Source organism: Salmo salar, chromosome ssa24 (assembly GCF_905237065.1).
Source record: "Salmo salar chromosome ssa24, Ssal_v3.1, whole genome shotgun sequence".
In the NCBI taxonomy this organism is placed as follows: Eukaryota; Metazoa; Chordata; class Actinopteri; order Salmoniformes; family Salmonidae; genus Salmo; species Salmo salar.
Genome location: NC_059465.1, coordinates 15498653 through 15515978, shown reverse-complemented (window position 1 = coordinate 15515978; position 17326 = coordinate 15498653). Strand labels below are relative to the sequence as shown.

At 45.3% G+C, this 17326-nt stretch overlaps 1 protein-coding gene and 1 pseudogene across 2 annotated transcripts; one reads left to right on the top strand and one right to left on the bottom strand.

The window, feature by feature from the left end:
• LOC106584920 (aldo-keto reductase family 1 member A1-A-like) lies at window positions 1-4265 on the top strand (annotated as a pseudogene).
• A 304-nt stretch (window positions 4266-4569) lies between these two features.
• Window positions 4570-16439, bottom strand: dnajb5 (DnaJ heat shock protein family (Hsp40) member B5). 2 transcript variants are annotated; one of them, XM_014170748.2, is made up of 4 exons: window positions 16047-16439; window positions 13973-14225; window positions 12704-13359; window positions 4570-7378 (listed from the first exon to the last, which is right to left on the bottom strand). In XM_014170748.2, exons 2-4 carry the CDS (start codon window positions 14181-14183, stop codon window positions 7145-7147), a joined length of 1101 nt encoding a protein of 366 aa, XP_014026223.1. In that variant the 5' UTR covers window positions 14184-14225; window positions 16047-16439; the 3' UTR covers window positions 4570-7144. The 2 variants fall into 2 exon arrangements, with proteins under 2 accessions (XP_014026223.1, XP_014026224.1); XM_014170749.2 differs by lacking the exon at window positions 16047-16439 and adding an exon at window positions 15582-16016.
• Window positions 16440-17326: the final 887 nt, after the last annotated feature.

The following is a 17326-nucleotide window of genomic DNA, read 5'->3' as shown; positions in this document are numbered from 1 at the left end:
TGTCGTCTGGGCACCTGGAAGAGTGCTCCCGGACAGGTCAGAATGCAATTAAAAGTTAACTTTTTAAACCAACATCTCAAGCTAGCTGTGGAATGAGTTAATGGTACGTTAACTCCGTGACATGCGCAAGCTTTCTTGTTCCTATTGTGGTAATAGGAGAAATGAGAATGCATGTGCATGCACGCAACTGAGGGGGGAAAAAATCTAGTTTAATTGCAAAAAAAAAGTGTCTGGACACCTATAATTTGCATAAGAAATAGAGCTTGTCCTTTAATTCTTATTCAAAAACAACGTAACCTGTGTGTATGGTTTGACTATCTGCGTCTCCAGGTGAAGCAGGAGGTGCTGGCTGCTCTGATCTGTGGCTACAAACACAATGATTGTGCTGCAGCTTACGGTAATGAGCAGGAGGTGGGGGAGGCTCTGAGGCTGGGACCAGGAAAAGTGAACCACACACACACACTGTCTTTCCAAGGCCATTCTACACTTCCAGGACCATTCTGACACACACAAACACACAGGAAGAATAATCATGTCGAGGAAAAGTAGAAGTTTGATCGAAGAGCATTACGAAAAGTCTTTAAAGGCTACACATGATCACAAGTATGAGACACTCCTTGAACATCTCATTCCAAAATCATGGGAATTAATATGGAGTTGGTCCAGCCCTTTGCTGCTATAACAGCATCCACTCTTCTGGGAAGGCTTTCCACTAGATGTTGGAACATTGCTGCCGTGACTTGCTTCCATTCCAGAGCATGAGTGAGGTCGGGCACTGATGCTGGGTGATTAGGCCTGGCTCACAGTCGGCGTTCCAATTCATCCCAAAGGTGTTAGATGGAGTTGAGGTCGGGGCTCTGCAGGCCAGTCAAGTTCTTCCACACTGATCTCGACAAACCTTTTCTGTATGGACCTCGCTTTGTGCACAGGGGCATTGTCATGTTGAAGCAGGAAATAGCCTTCCCCAAACTGTTGCCACTAATTTGGAAGCACAGAATCGTCTAGAATGTCATTGTATGCTGTAGCGTTAAGATTTCCCTTCAGTGGAACTAAGGGGCCTAGCCCAAACTATGAAAACACAGCCCCAGACCATTATTCCTTCTCCACCAAACTTTACAGTTGGCACTATGCATTGGGGCAGGTAGCTTTCTCCTGACACCCGCCAAACCCAGATTTGTCCGTCGGACTGCCAGAGGAGGAAGCTGATTGTTGGAAAGGTGTCATCCTATGACGGTGTCACGTTGAAAGTCACTGAGCTCTTCAGTAAGGCCATTCTACTGCCAATGTTTGTCTATGGAGATTGCATGGTTATGTGCTCGATTTTATACACCTGTCAGCAACGGGTGTGGCTGAAATAGCCGAATCCACTCATTTGAATGGGTGTCCACATATATTTGTACATATAGTGTATGTGTGTTACGTGTGTTGATCCCCTGTGCAGTCCCTCAGGCCCTGCGTCATGAAGATGTGTTTCTGACCTCTAAGCTGTGTAACACCCAGCATCACCCTGACTACGTAGAGACAGACTGTAGTAAGAGTCTAATACACCTGGGACTGGAATACCTGATACTCTACCTCATGTACTGGCCCACTGCCTTCCAGTAAGCAACACAAACATACACCTAATCACACCTCGAATTTGTCCCACACATGTTGGTCCTCTGAGCTGCCTGCGTGTTCTCCAGGCGTGGGACAGAGCTGATGCCCAGGTGGGCCGTTGGCAGTGTGTGTTACGATGACATACGCTACTGGGAAACCTGGGTTGCCATGGAGAACCTGGTTGATAAGGGGCTGGTCTGAGGCATTGGTCTGTCCATCTTCAACCAGGTATGGGAGTGTGTGTGTGTGTGTGTGTGTGTGTGTGTGTGTGCAGTATGTTTTTGTAATGGTGTCTGTGTTGTTAGTAGGTGGAGTGTCACCCATGCCTGTCCAAGGCTGAGCTGCTGAATCACTGCAGGTAGGTGTGTGTGTGTATTCTAGGACGGTAGGTGTGTGTGTGACGGCCTACTGTCCCCTGGGCAGTGCTGAGCAGTCCAGGGCTTCGCCTGACAAACCCTGCCTGCTGCAGGACCCTGGACTGTGGGGCTTTCACCCTCCACCACAGAAAGAGCCCTGCTCAGGATATACTCACGTAAAACACAAACACCTCCGTGTAACTAGCCGTAGTGTAATTAACGATGCTCAAGTGTGTGTGTGTCTCTCTGTCTCCAGGTGGCAGGTACAGAGAGGGGTGGTCTGCATCCCCAAGAGCGTCACTCCTTCCAGGATCCTGAAGAACCTGCAGGTCAGGAGGACACCGCCATCTAGTGGAAGGAATACCAATTGAACTGCATGATGCTTTACCAGTTTGGAAACTACTCACCTCTTCCCCAAAATGTGACTTTTCGCTGGCTGAGTCTAGGAAACTACAGGCTATAATTCTGTGTAGCTGCTAGGATTGTTTTCTTGAGTGGGAATTTCTTTGTCTGATTGACAGGTGTTTGACTTCTCCTGTCGGATGAAGACCTGAAGCAGATCGAGTCGTTCAACAGAAACAAGAGGTACATCATCCCGGCTGTGGAGGTGAGTTCTGATTGTCTCAGATGAGACCTCAGGGTGCAGGTCAATAGTCTTATATACAGTATCATTCCCTAGTCACAACTAGATAGGTGAAGAAGAGCAGATGAAGATGCCATATGAGACTACTGAGATGCAGCCAAATTCAGCTGAGTGTCAGTTGAGCCATGGGGTTTTGTGGTGGAACTGTGTGTGTTCTCTTCACAGAGGGACAGAGAGTGGACGCAGACCACCCTCATTTCCCGACCTAATCTAGAGACAGATCCACAGGCCCACATCTAGAGACAGATCCACAGGCCCACATCTTGAGACAGATCTACAGACCCCACATCTAGAGTCAGATCTGCATACCCCACATCTAGAGACAGATCCACAGGCCCACATCTAGAGACAGATCTCCTGACCCCACATCTAGAGACAGATCCACAGGCCCACATCTAGAGACAGATCCACTGGATCTAGAGACAGATCCACAGGCCCACATCTAGAGTCAGATCTACTGACCCCACATCTAGAGTCAGATCTACTGACCCCACATCTAGAGACAGATCTACTGACCCCACATCTAGAGACAGATCCACAGACCCCACATCTAGAGACAGATCCACAAACCCACATCTAGAGACAGATCCACAGACCCCACATCTAGAGACAGATCTACTGACCCCACATCTAGAGTCAGATCTACTGACCCCACATCTAGAGTCAGATCTACTGACCCCACATCTAGAGTCAGATCCACAGACCCCACATCTAGAGACAGATCCACAGACCCCACATCTAGAGACAGATCCACAGACCCCACATCTAGAGACAGATCTACTGACCCCACATCTAGAGACAGATCCACAGGCCCACATCTAGAGACAGATCTACTGACCCCACATCTAGAGACAGATCTACTGACCCCACATCTAGAGACAGATCCACAGACCCCACATCTAGAGACAGATCCACAGACCTCACATCTAGAGACAGATCTACAGACCCCACATCTAGAGTGAGATCTACTGACCCCACATCTAGAGTGAGATCTACTGACCCCACATCTAGAGACAGATCCACAGACCCCACATCTAGAGACAGATCCACAGACCCCACATCTAGAGACAGATCTACAGACCCCACATCTAGAGACAGATCCACAGACCCCACATCTAGAGACAGATCCACTGACCCCACATCTAGAGACAGATCTACTGACCCCACATCTAGAGACAGATCCACAGACCCCACATCTAGAGACAGATCCACAGACCCCACATCTAGAGACAGATCTACAGACCCCACATCTAGAGACAGATCTACTGACCCCACATCTAGAGACAGATCCACAGACCCCACATCTAGAGACAGATCTACAGACCCCACATCTAGAGACAGATCCACAGACCCCACATCTAGAGACAGATCTACTGACCCCACATCTAGAGTGAGATCTACTGACCCCACATCTAGAGACAGATCCACAGACCCCACATCTAGAGACAGATCCACAGACCCCACATCTAGAGACAGATCCACAGACCCCACATCTAGAGACAGATCTACAGACCCTACATCTAGAGACAGATCCACAGACCCCACATCTAGAGACAGATCTACAGACCCCACACATATCTACTTTTATTTATACAGAATACTTGGACTGGAGTTACTATGCCTAGTCACTAGAGTTTTGAATATTTGATCAGACAAGAACCATCTGTTATGCAGCTTATGTTCCCTTAGTAAGAATCCACGTACATACATCTTACTCAATTATTAAGAATTCATTATTAGTGGGAAAATATATTTGTTTCTAATCCTTGATTTTGTTATACTCCAACTGATCCAGTGTTCCAATGTGTGGATATCTAATCTGTGAGATCGTTGGACAATAAATGAGATAAATCATCCTTCCCTTCCCTCCTTGAAGTAACAGAGCTGAGTGTGATGGATAGGTGAAAGCAGTCGAATGGGGGTCGGCTACAAATAACTCCTCCACTCCTCACATAAACACACAAGACCATACATAGCGCAATACTTGGTTTATTGGTTGTCATTGTAAAATTCAACTCACATGAGAAACTTTGTCAAAAGTACAGAAGCTGTGAAACAGTGAGAATCACTCAGTCGCAGGAAAACACATTCTCACACAGCACCAGGCCAAGGCTCACTTCCTGCTTTAGCCCCACCGCATCCACATATCCCAGAGACCCTGTGGCTGCTCTGCTTGACAGGCATCATTAGATTCAGATTGAGTCCCTCTGATTTCTGTCAATCTCTCTCTGTGTCTGTGTGTGAACATGAAAATACATTTGGCACAACCTAGAGGCAGGGAGCAACAACAGTATGATTCTGTTTCCTTACATATTCCTTCAATTTCCTCTATACTGTAGACCAGGGCTCTCCAACCCTGTTCCTGGAGAGCTACCCTCCTGTAGGTGTCCACTCCAACCCCAGTTGTAACTAACCTGATTCAGCTTATTATTAGAATCCGGTGAGCTAAATTATGGTTGGAGTGGAAACCTACAGGACTGTAGTTCTTCAAGAACAGGGTTGGTGAGCTCTGCAGTAGACATTTCTTCAATAGAAAACATATTACAAGTGTCAAAAAGACCAAGAAAAAGACCAGGGTCTCCATTTAATATTGATAGTCCTGAAGTGATGTTTGATAGTACCAGACTGATAGGTCCCTCAGCGCAGTACAGATCACTGCAGCCCCCATACAGTCAGTGCCGGTATACACTGGTACTGAGTACCAACAACTAAAATGTTCTACTGGTTGAGTAGCAGCACTCATTTATATACATATATAATCATTTTAAAGAATTGCGGCGTTCCAGCTCCTAAATAGAAACAGTACCGGGAACCAAAAATAAAGTACCAGCATATATTTCATTCCTTCACTTCAAGCACCGCATACAGTATCACTCCCACTAAACTCCCCACAGCCAAAAGACTGCATCCACAGTAGATCAGTCCTGGCTATCTGGGCAGGTTTATATTGAATGTGTTTCACAAAACCTATTATAAAGTTTCATAGAAATGTGTCTTCATATTCTCTGCGTTTTAACCTGTGGACACTGAGTGTGTGTGTATGTCTCCACGTTAAGGCACTTACCAGTCTCTCATTGAGGCAGGGAGAGTTATTAAAGACTTAGTCATTCCCTTTGAGAGAGACGCACCACAGGGATCAAAGCACCTATGGATGACAGACTTAGATGAAACGGTTCAATTCTGGTTCTGGAGGGCCAAAACCCTTCTGTCTTTTGTTTCTACCTGGTAGTTAATTGCACTCACCAGGTGTCCCAGGTCTGAATCAGTCCCTGATTAGGAGAGGATGAAAACCAGAAGTTTAAGCCCTGACCTAGATGATGACCCATAGTGCAGGGGTATTCAACTCTTACCCTACGAGGTCCGGAGCCTGCTTTTCTGTTGTACCTTTTAATTAATTGCACACACCTGATGTCCCAGGTCTAAATCAGTTCCTGATTAGAGGGATAAGAATTGGGGGGGGGGGAGCAGTGGAACTGGCTTCGAGGTCCATAGTTGAATTTGAGGGCCATAGTTGAATTTGAGGGCCATAGTTGAATTTGAGGGCCATAGTGAATCACACGCTGTCGGGGTTCTCAGCCAGTCAGGGGGTCTGGACCAGAGACATAGATACACAGAGTTCAGCAAACTGTCCACCATGTTACAACCAAACCTTTCACAACAACTGCATGCTCATTTGCACTTTGAGTGCTGATTATGGTGAGCAAATCTCAAGATATGTTTGCCAAACTATACATCTATGTCAGTGGTTGTGCACTGGGAGGATCTGGTAGTAGTGGCTGTTGTAGTAGCAGTGGCCTTGTCCAGCAGATAACACAGAGTTCACACATTATGCTTTATTAAACATTAGAAACAGATGATTATGTTAAAATGGGGAGCAAAGACTGAAGCTGCTGGTAGATAAACAATAAAATAATCCACTTTTAACTTTCCTCTGGAAAATCCTGGACAATCTTCTCTTTTTCAAATAAAGTGTTCCTCTCAACTCATCCATAAGAAGAGGAGGGTCAGGGGGATGTATAAAACCCTTGATAAATCTGTAGAAAAAAAGAGCTTTAAGAAAAGTAGTTCCGGTAAAAGCCAAAGCCACGCTGAGCCGTTCCTCCGTATCACTTCGCCGTGTCCGTGTGTGTGTCCGTGTTCGTGTCTGTGTGTGTGCGCTTGGGCGAAAAGAAACAAAAACATCCTAAAACTGGAGGTCCTCTTGTCATTCCCAGAAAAAAAACCTTTGCCTTAAAAATACGAGTGTCCATGTAATGTTGTGTGGTAGAAACAGTGAGTTCTTGAAATGGGGGAAGAGGGGTTGGGTCCAACTGGTAAAAACGGTTTGTGTGTGTGTGGGGAGGGATGGAGAGGGGGTTAATGAGTCTGGGGGGTGGGGAAGGGAGGAGTGTGGGGGGGGATAATGAGTCTGGGGGTTGGGGAAGGGAGGAGTGTGGGGGGGTGATGAGTCTGGGGGGTGGTGGAGTGGAGGGGGGTAATGAGTCTGGGGGGTTGGGGAAGGGAGGATTGTGGGGGGGTAATGAGTCTGGGGGGGTGGGGTGTTGTCCTAAGACTGGGGTAGGTGTTGTCTGATGATCTCTCTGGACTGGGGAGGGATCCTGTCTGGGAAGCGAACCGTGAACTCTACGATGAGGTCACCGCGCTGAGTGGGGCTCTTAGGGAGGGGCAGGCCCTCCCCCCTCAGCCGCTTTACCGTACCCGGCTTGATGACCTCATGACAGGATAGCGGGATGACGCGGTTATCCAGGGTGGGAATGTTCACCGTACAGCCACACAGCGCCTGGTGGAGGGGAATATGAGAGGGTTTACTACTGTATCATATGACACAAGCATGTTTACTATATGACTGCTTCATTACAACAGTGATTCTCAATCTGTTCCTCTTGGCGTTGCACATAGTTGTTCTACTCACACCCAATGATGACAAAATCATATGTTGTTAGTAATTAATTAGTTCAGCGATTAAAGATAGGTGATAACGTGTGTTTCAGTAGCTATGGATGTAGAAAACTTGTATCTGTTCCAGTTTAGCAGTCTAGAACACAGGTTCAGCTGGAGAACATGACTTGGCACTCAGAGTGGAACAGAATGACATCATCAGCTACAATGGATCACTCCCTCTCTGACACTAAAACAAGTTTCCTGAACCTGGAAAACCCCGGTTTGTGTGTGTGTGTGTGTGTGTGTGTGTGTGTTGTGTTGATAGTTGCGGGGTTGTAGAGTGCACAGGAGGCTAATTTTAGAGTGTGGTCTCATTTCTACACCTAATGAAGTAAGACCGAATAAGCTGAGGTCGTGGTCACAGAGACAGAGACAGAGACAGAGAGAGAGAGAGAGAGAGAGAGAGAAAAAAAAAAAACCTGGGTGTCCACTGATTTTAGGTCAGGTTTGCGCCCTACAATTAAGTAAAAGTAAACTGATCTGCAACTCCTACCCAGAGCAGGCAGCATACTAAACTCCAACCCTAACCTAGGGCCAGGGCTGGGTAGTAACTGAGTAATCAGAATACAAAAACAAAGTAACTAATCAACTTGGATTAATTACAAAAATGAATAATCTGATTATACTTGCATTCTTAAAAACAACTGATTACGTTTGGGATTACTTCATCTAATCTCAAGAGGCAACATTTGTAAAACTTTGCCAGCATTTGCCCACTTTCATTTAGCGCACCCTCGAGACTTCTCACACGCTCTTAAAGGTTCTATCGTTCTGCTGATCTCTCATCAAGGATGGATGGCTTCTTTAGTATTAAACTGCTTGAATGAATAGGTAAGGCTTCCAAAACATTTACGCCTAGCCTTCTGGTCAGAGAGTCGTCATAGAGTTCCTGCTTGCTGCTTTGCACTTTCACTCTTTCTCCGTTGTGAGCTCTGTCTGTAGCAGTAGAGAAATGCTTTCTGATTGCACAATATTTCAAGACGCAATCCCTGAAAAACACTGAAGAGAAGAGGGTCCTAGCGTTCTTTAGGTCTGAATTCTATTCATCAACTCTTACTATTGAACATAGGGCACTCACGTCGGCCATTCAAGGTGACCACATATATTACATTTACTGGTGTAAATAATACGGCTGACTATCAGTAGTCTAATTATCAGTAGTGTAATATTAGGCTAGATTTATTGTTTGCAATCTAGCTAACTACTTCCTCATTTGGTGAATTAGCCCCAAATGAATTTGTTTGTGATATTTGTGCCCCAAAATAGTTACTTAATCTCTTTTGAATCAAATTTTTTTTTTTTTTTTAAATGCTGCCACTGTATTTTGACAGTAATATACTAGCAACAATTGCCAAATTATCAAACTCGAAATTCGTGACAATTTAGGGTGTGCATCATAAAAATATCTGGAATTGTGCATTCCAATTTATTGGATCATACCATTTTATTCTAGTACTTAATGAAGCACGTTGAATTAATTAATAAAATGATTAGGCAACCCGTATTTTCTACTGCGTGACCCCGCAACAAAATGTTGGTATGGAGCCCTGTGACTATGCTCTCACATATCAAACATATGAGTTGTAGGATCTTTATGCTCTCACATATCAAACATATGAGTTGTAGGATCTTTATGCTCTCACATATCAAACATATGAGTTGTAGGATCTTTATGCTCTCACATATCAAACATATGAGTTGTAGGATCTTTATGCTCTCACATATCAAACATATGAGTTGTAGGATCTTTATGCTCTCACATATCAAACATATGACTTGTAGGATCTTTATGCTCTCACATATCAAACATATGACTTGTAGGATCTTTATGCTCTCACATATCAAACATATGAGTTGTAGGATCTTTATGCTCTCACATATCAAACATATGAGTTGTAGGATCTTTATGCTCTCACATATCAAACATATGAGTTGTAGGATCTTTATGCTCTCACATATCAAACATATGAGTTGTAGGATCTTTATGCTCTCACATATCAAACATATGACTTGTAGGATCTTTATGCTCTCACATATCAAACATATGACTTGTAGGATCTTTATGCTCTCACATATCAAACATATGAGTTGTAGGATCTTTATGCTCTCACATATCAAACATATGAGTTGTAGGATCTTTATGCTCTCACATATCAAACATATGAGTTGTAGGATCTTTATGCTCTTACATATCAAACATATGAGTTGTAGGATCTTTATGCTCTCATAATAGTCCCCGATTTAGAAATCCTAATGTTACTCAGTTAAATAATACTGTATTAAGTGAACGTTTTTTAACGTTTTAAAATATCTGGTAATCCAAAAGATTGCGTTACTCATTTTGAGTAATCCTAAGGATTACGTTACTGATTACTTTATTTTTCATGTAACTGTAATCAGTAACAGATTACATTTTTAAAGTACTCCGCCCAACACTATCTAGGGCTGGATTGAATCAGTAGCGCCGGAGATAAGCATGATTGAAATTTGAAGACAATGTTTCCGCGTTCACGGTGACTGCATTCTCGGTAAACGCTGCATATTTCGCCTCAATCAAAAATGACCTTTACATTTCAACCGCACTACAAAAATGATATTCTGCGCTATGGATTGAATCCAGCCCCTAGACAGGTTGCCATGACACTGGAGGCACACAGACAGCTGACATAAGGCCAGTCTAATGATGTAAGCCTCAGCTCAGACAAGGCAGCACCAGAACAATATATTCCACTCCTGATAAGTTCAAACTCTGATTAAGTGCAGTAGGCTTACGGTTTTCCAGTCCCAATTCAATAACATGAAACTATTTTGAATTGCATGTTCCAGTTTAGTGCTTACAAGTTGCCCAATCAGGTGTCAACAGTCCCAGTTAGCAGTTGCCTAATCCAGTGTTTACTAACCCCCGCGCCTCAACCCCCCCCCCCACCCTCCAAAATATAAGGCATCCAGAAACTATTGCCTAAGCGTTATCACATGTTATGTTGTCTTTGCCAATGCATACAGCATATTTCTCTGTAATATCAGAAGTCAAGTTCCTCTTAGAGTTAGCGATAGCCTTCTAAGTATGATTGTGTGTGTGTTCTTCCTTCCTGTTTTTCACACTGACCGAATGGCAAACTGTCCTGATTTAGAGAGAACAGCTGGAGAGACAGCAGGGCTTGAAGCCTGTAGTTACAGGTTAAGGCCACCGGCTCCAGTGATGACATAAAGGTCCAGACTCCAGACATTCTTGGTAGAGGTCATAGAATGGTCATAATGCAGAGGTAACAATTGTCTTTAGCAGACTAAAGAGCCTTCAGCTCTGCAACGTAGCTCTCATTGGGCTTGTTATTGTTAGACCTAAAGCCTGTGTAAAACAGAGGGCCTAAAACCAGCCGGTGTAGCTAGCATAGGGTCTGACCCAGCTATTTTAGGGCCAAAACCCAGCCAGCATAGCTAACGGAGTGTATAATAGCAGCCAGCCCGTCAACAGCGCCTAGTGCCAGAACTCTGTGATCATACCTTCCTGTTGGATGGAAGCAGAGCTCCCTGGCAGCTCCAGTTAAACTATGTTTTTCAGATAATGGTTCAGATTACCCAAATCCCCAATACTCTCTCTCCCTTCAACATCTCCCCTTCCTCTCTCCTTCACTGGATGTAAGTTAACATTTATTGTCTTTACTGGATACATTAGGGGCTGGATTCAATCTGTATCGCGGAAGTTCAGCGCTATAGCACGTTTGAAATGTAAATCAACTAAAATGTTATGGTTTAACACATATTTAGTAGATGTTATTGCGCGTGTAGAGAAATGCTTGTGTTCCTAGCTCCACCAGTGCTAGGCAATGTTCCCGCATGCGCAGACTGCACTCACAGTAAACGATGCATATGTGGGTTCAATCGGAAATTACCTTTAAGTTTCAATCACGCGATAGCGCTGAACTTCCGCAATACGGATTGAATCAAGCCCTAGGTCTGTGTCCCTGATGGTACCCTATTCCCTACATAGTGCACTACTCTTGATGCATTAACTATCTCATAACTAAAAGATATTTCTTTGGCAGTATATGAAATTAAGATAAACGGTTCTATGACAGCAGTAAAACAGGCCTACTGGTTAATGAGCTTATCTGAGCACTGCGGTACTTGTATAATTAATACAGTATGTACTTAACAAGTGCCTGTTTGGGTTCTGCCATTAGCCAGTCCATTAATATAGGCAGTAGATACATGGCAGCTATATTGGAACTATAAAAGAGTGTTTCATTTCACAGGCTGGTCACAGCTGAGCTTGTGACCACACAGGAATAGAGGTTTAATTAAATGAACTGTCTGTCAGAGTTCCACCCTCACCACAATATCTCTCTCTCTCTCTCTCTCTCTCTCTCTCTCTCTCTATAAAAGAGAGCTGTGTAAGTGTATAAATCCTTTGTGTGTTTTTGCACTACACGGTGAGTACCATAACGATTGTTGTGCTCATTGAAAGAGCGATCATAAAGGAAGACATATGAGGCAGAGTGTGAGTGGGCCTGTCACACAGGGACAACACATTCCCCCATGCTCACTCACACTGCAGCGGCAGAGAGACATTCTGCAAAGCACTCAGTCTGCCCACCCAGGGCTCAGCTCACTTCACAGATAGACTGGAGGGATGTGTTGAACAAGGTCATGTACTCGGAGGAACAGCCTCTTTTAGGTGGAGTACCAATGTTTAACTGCACACACACACATCTTCCACCACTGCCCACAGCTTAGTACTAGAAACATGATCACCAGTGTACTGCTGTTAAAGGTGCCTGGGGCTCTGAGTCAGAGAGAGTAGGAAAGAGAGAGAGAGAGAGAGAGTAAGAGAGAGAGAGTAGGAGAGAGAGAGAGATGTGACTTTTGATGCTCTTCATTAGAACATCTCCACTTACTAAAATAATATAACACACACCCTTGTGAAAACCTAGAGGCAGATAGGGTTTGAGTCTCCTGTAGAGTAAAACATTTCAAATCTTGTCCGAACAGGTTAATACCACAGGCCTCCAGTTCTATGTGAGTGTTCTGTAGGGTATTTGTGGATAGAAAGAGAGAGAAAGTAAAAGAGCACTTTGTCACGGGCTGCTAGTTTTGTAATAAGGTATTTGTGGAGACAAAGGCTGTGTGAGAAAGACCGGGCGACAGACAGACAGACAGATCCTACCTCCTTCAGACTGATATTGCCTGTGTAGATGATATTGGAGCCATCCCTCCTAAAGTGGGCGTGTCCTTTGTCTCTGAGCACAAAGGCGATGTCTGCAGGAATGTTCTCTGGGGTCTCGTCCCCCTCCTTAGGGAAGGTGATCTTGGTGCCCTCCTTCCATCCCCTCTTTATCACGATGTTCAGGATCTTGTCCTCCGTACAGCTGCTCCTGCCATCAGGGTTCAGCCTCCTCCTGGTGATCTTCATCCGCTTGGTACAACCATGGAAGATCTCCTCCAGAGACACCTTCAGCTCGTGGACCACCGGGGGGTCCTGCTGCCTCCTGGACCCCCCCAAACGCTCCGACTGCACCCCCCTCCTCCTGCCCCCGCCATGGCCAGGGAAGCCGTTGACCCCCCCAGGGAAGCCGAAGTGTGTGAAAGAGGTGAAGGGGTCTTCCTCATCAAAGTCTGTTTCCATGTCATGGTCGTTGGGGACCTTGGAGTGGACGCCGTTGGAGCGGTTGTGGTGGTTGCGGTGCGGTCCGAAGAACATATCGAAGGGGTTGGAACCGCCGAAAAAGGAGGCGAAGGTGGCATGGGGGTCCCCATGGAAGGTGTAGTGGTACGACCCACCAGGAACCCCAGACTGACCACTACTGCCCCCTGCCTTCAGACCTGACCGAGAGAGAGAGAGAGAGGGCTGTGAGTACACAAACACACACACTCACACACACACACATCCTACCTGTAGCCTAATTCCCCTTCCGTAGAGAAAGGAGAGAGTTAAATAGTTTTAGAGATTTGTTTACAGCAGGTAGGAGGGAGTTTGAGGAGCGGAGGCCCTGGAGGCATGAGTAGCAGTCAGAGCGAACCCACGTGGGTGAGAGAGTTCCCACGGGATCCGGTGGGGGGGGGGGCAGTGGTCTAGCAAGAGCCTTGCTGCTACAGAAACAGATAAGACTACCCACAGCTAAACACACACACACACACACACCACCTCACTGCTATTCTTATCTCTGCCTCCGCATGGATTCAGGCCTATCTGAGAGACGCAAACACACTGTGGAAAGACTTGATCAGACTGGAGAGAACACACAGTCAGACTGTCAGAGGGTAGAGGTGGAAGGGTGAGGTAAGGGGGATAGCTAAATAAAGAAAGGAGTCTGCTCAGTGTTCTCTCTCACACACACACACACACACACACACACAACGATAAATGACTTCATGACAGTTATATAATCACACCGACAGCACTCTCAGAATACTGAGCACCCTCTCTTTCTCTTACCCTCCTCTCCTAGCTGGTCATAGATGACCCTCTTCTTGGGGTCACTCAGAACTTCGTAGGCCTCAGCGATCTCTTTGAACTTGTCCTCTGCGTTGGCGTCTGTGTTCTTGTCTGGGTGGAACCTCAGTGCCATGCGGCGATATGCCTTCTTGATCTCCTCCTCGTTAGAACCCTTAGGGATACCCAGCGTCTTATAGTAGTCCTTCCCCATGGCAACGACCTTTCTGTGACCCCCAACACACACCCTGGCACTCTGGTGGTAGAGGGAGAGAAAGGTTACTGGGTTAGGCATACACCTGGGCCTGATGAAAACTGATCCACACAGCCTGGCTCTCTGGTGAGACACACACACACACACACACACACACACACACACACACACACACACACACGTGAGTATTCTAATGAATCTTGAAGTCTTTACTCCATCCCAGATGATTTGTGGAACTTGCCATGTTGCTATGCTATGATAATGTAGTAAGGTGTGTTGCTATGCTATGGTAATGTAGTAAGGTGTTGCTATGCTATGGTAATGTGGTAAGGTGTTGCCATGGCAATGTAGTAAAAGCTCAAAGTTAGTGAATGTGAGGAACTCCCTACCATCTGGCACCTCTCAATCTGCTACACACACACACACACACATAAGTATTCTAAACACACATGTGAGTATTGTAATGAATCTTGAAGTCTTTACTCCATCCCAGATGATTTGTGGAACTTGCCATGTTGCTATGCTATGATAATGTAGTAAGGTGTTGCCATGTTGCAATGCTATGGTAATGTAGTAAGGTACTAAAACACACCGGATACGGACTAACTTACTAGACTAACTCGACGTAGATATGGACTAGTTCTGACCAGGAGCCAGTATGCTAGTGACTGTCTCTGGACATAGCAACCCATTGCCATGTTGCTATGCTATGATAATGTAGTAAGGTGTTGCTATGCTATGATAATGTAGTAAGGTGTTGCCATGTTGCTATGCTATGGTAATGTAGTAAGGTGTTGCCATGGCAGTGTAGTAAAAGCTCAAAGTTAGTGAATGTGAGGAACTCCCTACCATCTGGCACCTCTCAATCTGCTACACACACACACACACACACACACACACATGCTATCAGTAGTCTCATGAAACCGCAGTCCTGTTAGCCTAAATATGACACTATGCGTCTGTCATTGTAGGCTACAGTCTGCCCTGCGAGCTATTTTATAGCTGGATAAAGTACAACAGATGGTAGGCTATTTGTATGGCCTATGTATGGTTGTTATTTAGGTTTTCCTGTAAATATCTTCATCACTGTGAATCTCTACCGTAGAAAATGAGACAAAGAAACAGCACCTGTCACCCATTATAGAGCCGATTTGCGCCGCACCGAATTTTGCTGTGGTTGTTCCGCCAGGTAGAGTAATTATAGACTATTACCGGCAAATATGTCAAGAGACAACAACGCCTCTCTGTGTGAGAATCGAACCTATCGATTGACCAATGCAGAAACCGGAGTGGTGCAACACCAGCTATTCCACAGGCTTCAATGACAGCCGTGGAAACGGCCAGTGAGCGGTGCGGAGAACACATAAGAATAGAAGGATGAAATTAAACGTTTCCTACCCGTTATAATTTTCAGCAGAAAAAAATCGGCAGAACAGATGAACATATCCCAGTCTCTCTCTTCTCTCCCGCCCTGGTATCCCTCTCGGGTCTTTATTGTGTGACGTCAGAGTTCAACCGCTCACCGGTTCCGAAATAGTTGGTGACAGAACAACGCTCTGACGTCAATTAGGCTAATAAAACCAAAACCCATTCCATTCAATCAGTGACTGAAAAATCACATAGTTATGCGGTGTGGTTCTGGTTCAATTAAATAGACCTTCAACACTTATTTCCACTTCCAATGTTAAACTTCAGAGGAGAAATACAGCGTAGGCCGACAGCAACAACCCAATTCCTGTCCTGGCCATAAGCTGAAATTGCCTAATACATAGGCTACTGGCTCCTGGTCAGAACTAGTCCATATCTACTTCGAGTTAGTCTAGTAAGTTAGTCCGTAGCCGGTGTGTTTTAGTAGCGTCTTACCGTATGCTAGTGACTGTCTCTGGACTTCACCAACTGTCCCTCGCCGCTTCTCCGCACGACAGCTGATTTGCGGGTCGAACTCTGCCAGTTAAAAGCGCAGCGCGCTTTGTTCCAATCCACTCCGAGCCGATGGGAAAAGACAGCCTGACTGTCTAGATAATTTGTTGCGCTGATTGAAACGTTTATCAAATTAACATCACCCGAGTCAATTTATCCAATCCATCCAATCATTGATCCACTCAGTGAGGTGTTGGTTTACTTGACTTCCATTCCTGGGAGGAGATAAACAGTCTGGAGTTTAGGATTAGTCTACATCATGGCTCTGCTTCACTCTGAGAGAGCTGGGATTCTACTCTAAAAGAAAACAGAGACATATTAGGAGTCTCTCCCTCTGTCTGTCTCTCCCTCTGTCTGTCTCTCCCTCTGTCTGTCTGTCTGTCTGTGAGAGAGAGAGTGTGATAGCAGAGCCCAAGGCAGATTTATCCAATGCCCGTGGATGGTACTCCAGGCTGAGGCAGTGTGTGTTTGTGTGTATGCCCGTGGATGGTACTCCAGGCTGAGCTGTGATATAAACAGAGTTGGTACATGTGATCACTGGCAGTCAGGGACTAGAACCTTCCCGCACACGCAGACAGACAGAGAAGCCTGAGGAGTGAGTCAGTCTATCTCACTCAGCACAGAGGCTACATTTCAATAGTCTTAAGTGGCTTCCTCTTCTTGTGTCCTTTCCTTAATTGACAAATCTTACATAAATCTTACATCACTTCCATTCATCCAATGTTGTCAGTTCAGTACAAATAAAGAGGAGAGGCCATTTTAGACTACTGAGATGCAGCCTGTGTCTATATGTACTGTATTTATATCTGTCCACATGTCTACGTCTTCTCCCCTTCCTTTCTCCTCTTTCAAGAGGATGTGTTATGTCATCAGTAGAGAGTTCTGCTGTAAGAATGTTTTCTGTGACATTTTTACTGTTAAGGACATTAACTGCCTGCTCAGTACTTACAGCACAATTAAAAGAGGAGCTGATTATAGTTTTCATTCCTACATTATGCAATTTCCAAGAAAAGGCACTCTGTTCAGAAGCCTGTAAGCAGTAAATGTACCTCCAAGAGCGATAAGAGAGAGCAGAACCATTAGGAGGTGGGGGAGGATGGAAGAGGTGGAGATAGGTGGGATGGGTGGAGAGGTAGAGAGGCGGGCATGTCACTCAAGGTCCACTCAAGGTAGACAGAGAGGGAAGGGGGAGAGGCAGAGGCTAAGGGAGAATTGTAGAGAGA